This window comes from Pygoscelis adeliae, unplaced genomic scaffold (assembly GCF_000699105.1).
Source record: "Pygoscelis adeliae isolate BGI_AS28 unplaced genomic scaffold, ASM69910v1 Scaffold361, whole genome shotgun sequence".
Lineage (NCBI taxonomy): Eukaryota > Metazoa > Chordata > Aves > Sphenisciformes > Spheniscidae > Pygoscelis > Pygoscelis adeliae.
Genome location: NW_008824187.1, coordinates 465883 through 467891, shown reverse-complemented (window position 1 = coordinate 467891; position 2009 = coordinate 465883). Strand labels below are relative to the sequence as shown.

General features: G+C 52.1%; 1 protein-coding gene across 1 annotated transcript in view; it reads right to left on the bottom strand.

Moving 5' to 3' along the window:
- Positions 1-1263: 1263 nt before the first annotated feature.
- SLC18A3 (solute carrier family 18 (vesicular acetylcholine transporter), member 3) overlaps positions 1264-2009 on the bottom strand; it is a 37418-nt gene continuing 36672 nt past the window's right edge. Inside the window, exon 2 of the mRNA XM_009334650.1 lies at positions 1264-2007. Coding sequence (XP_009332925.1) covers positions 1264-2007 — 744 coding nt within the window. The remainder of the gene's footprint in view (positions 2008-2009) is intronic.

Below are 2009 nucleotides of genomic sequence, written 5' to 3'. Positions count from 1 at the left end.
TCTCTTACTTTGTTTCCCAACGAGCCAGGAATTTAAATAAACGATTTTATTTTATAGCAAGATAAATTTGCAGGGCAAAATACGCGCTCCGGTTCCACTGGGGTTGGACCGAAGGTTTCCACTTTTTGCAAAGGTTTGAATGAAGCGCTTCCCCCATCTTTTGTTTTGTTTAATCCCCGCCGGCGGCTGCGCTGGGGTGGGCACGTTGCGGCTGGGGCAGCGCTCGGCACCGAGAAAGGCGTTTTGCGTGTCGTGCCTCCAACTGCCGGTAACGTTAATTTTTGGAATATTCGAAAACCGACATTCACGATTGTGAGAATTGAAATTAAATTCGCGTGAGAGCACGAGGAGCTGTTTTTAGGCGATCGATAGCACATTTGCAGTGCGATGCTGTCTGCTCGGACCCCTTTACACCCGTGTTGAAGAACGAATGAGAACATTTTGCACCGGGGTTTTCTCCGGGGCGATTTTGGTAACCGGTGAGGTTTGTGGTATGAGGAATTGTTACCGTAGGGGTTACGCCGAGCGCGACCAGCCCCCTCCCTCGAGCAGCCCTCGGCAATGAAACAAAGACAATCGATCCCCTTCGGTTCCGTTTATTCGGATCGTATTATTCTTGTAGTTTGGACTTCAACATAATACAGCACATTGCACTTACCAGAGAGCAGCACGAGAGAAAAGAAAAAAAAAAAAGTACAATACTTCTGTTTATTCCCAAGGAAGAATAAGATTTTGTGATAGTCGTTGCTCTTCTTAAATATATGAAACCAACTGAAAATCTAAGTATATGTACACGAGATTTACTAAGTCCCTGAATACGCCATTCGAAATTTTACACAGACTTTTTTGCTTTTCTTATATTTTTTTACAGAGATATACAGTATGTCACACACAGTTTCAGCTTCAGAAAACTTTGCACAATTATACCCCAGCTACGAGGCTGTTGGGCTTTTTGTTTTGTTTTGTTGTTGGTGGGGTTTTTTTGGAAGGATCCCCCCCCCAAGATTTATGCCAATGATTATCCAGATAATTTTCTTCAGGATTGTCCCCCCGTTCCCCGCCCCCCCCACCTTGCCAGAATGCTGAAGGAAATGCCGATTAAAAGTAAGTCTAGAAGAAGAAAGCCATTACATCATGACAAAAGTTAAACTGTATATATTGCACGTCGGTACAGAAACATAATGCAATACTGCTTTCATCCCCCCCTTTCCCTCTCTCCCACACGCCCCTCCTTGCTCCTGGGGCTGGGCCGCGTGGGGGAACCTAACTGTACTCATAGTCTGACGAGTCCTCCTCGGACACCCCTGTCAGGTCTCTGCGGCAGGAGTCCATGCCATTCTCCGCTGTCTCGCCCGCTGGCCGGAGGCTTTTGCCCATGCCTTTGTGCTCTTCCATTTTGATGGTGTCGTAGAGTCCCTTAGGTCCTTCTTCAAGGAGGATGTTCCTCTCCGAGTGAGAGGGTTTCATTTGGCAGACGTTTTTGAGGAAGAGGAGGACAGGGGCGTAAAGCACGTTGGCGAGCCCCATGCCCAGGTTGAGCTGCACAAAGCCCATGGTGTGCACAATCTGGCCGGCCACGATGGGCCCCAGGGCATACGCCACAGAGTAGGAGATGTCTGCGATGGCGTAGACGCTGCCGTAGACAGAGACGTGGCGCACGTCCACCAGGAAGGCCAGGGTGGGCAGCAGCGCCGTGTCCACCAGGGCGATGCCGAAGCAGATGCCGCAGAGGGGAACGATGACCTGCCCGAAATTCCTGCAGGCCGGCACCAGGCAGGAGCTGGCGCCGATGATGGCCATGCCCAGGGCCCCGTAAAACCACTGGAGGTGGGGGTACGCGGCGGCCAGCCGGACGGTGACGTAGACGCCCAGCACGTGGGGGAAGAAGGCGGGCAGCCAGGTGAGGCCCACCTCCCACTCGCTGGCCCCCATGGACTCCCGCATCCAGTTGGCGATGGTGGGCTCCAGGAAGGCCAGGGGGATGTTGCAGGTGGCCAGGGCCCCCGCCT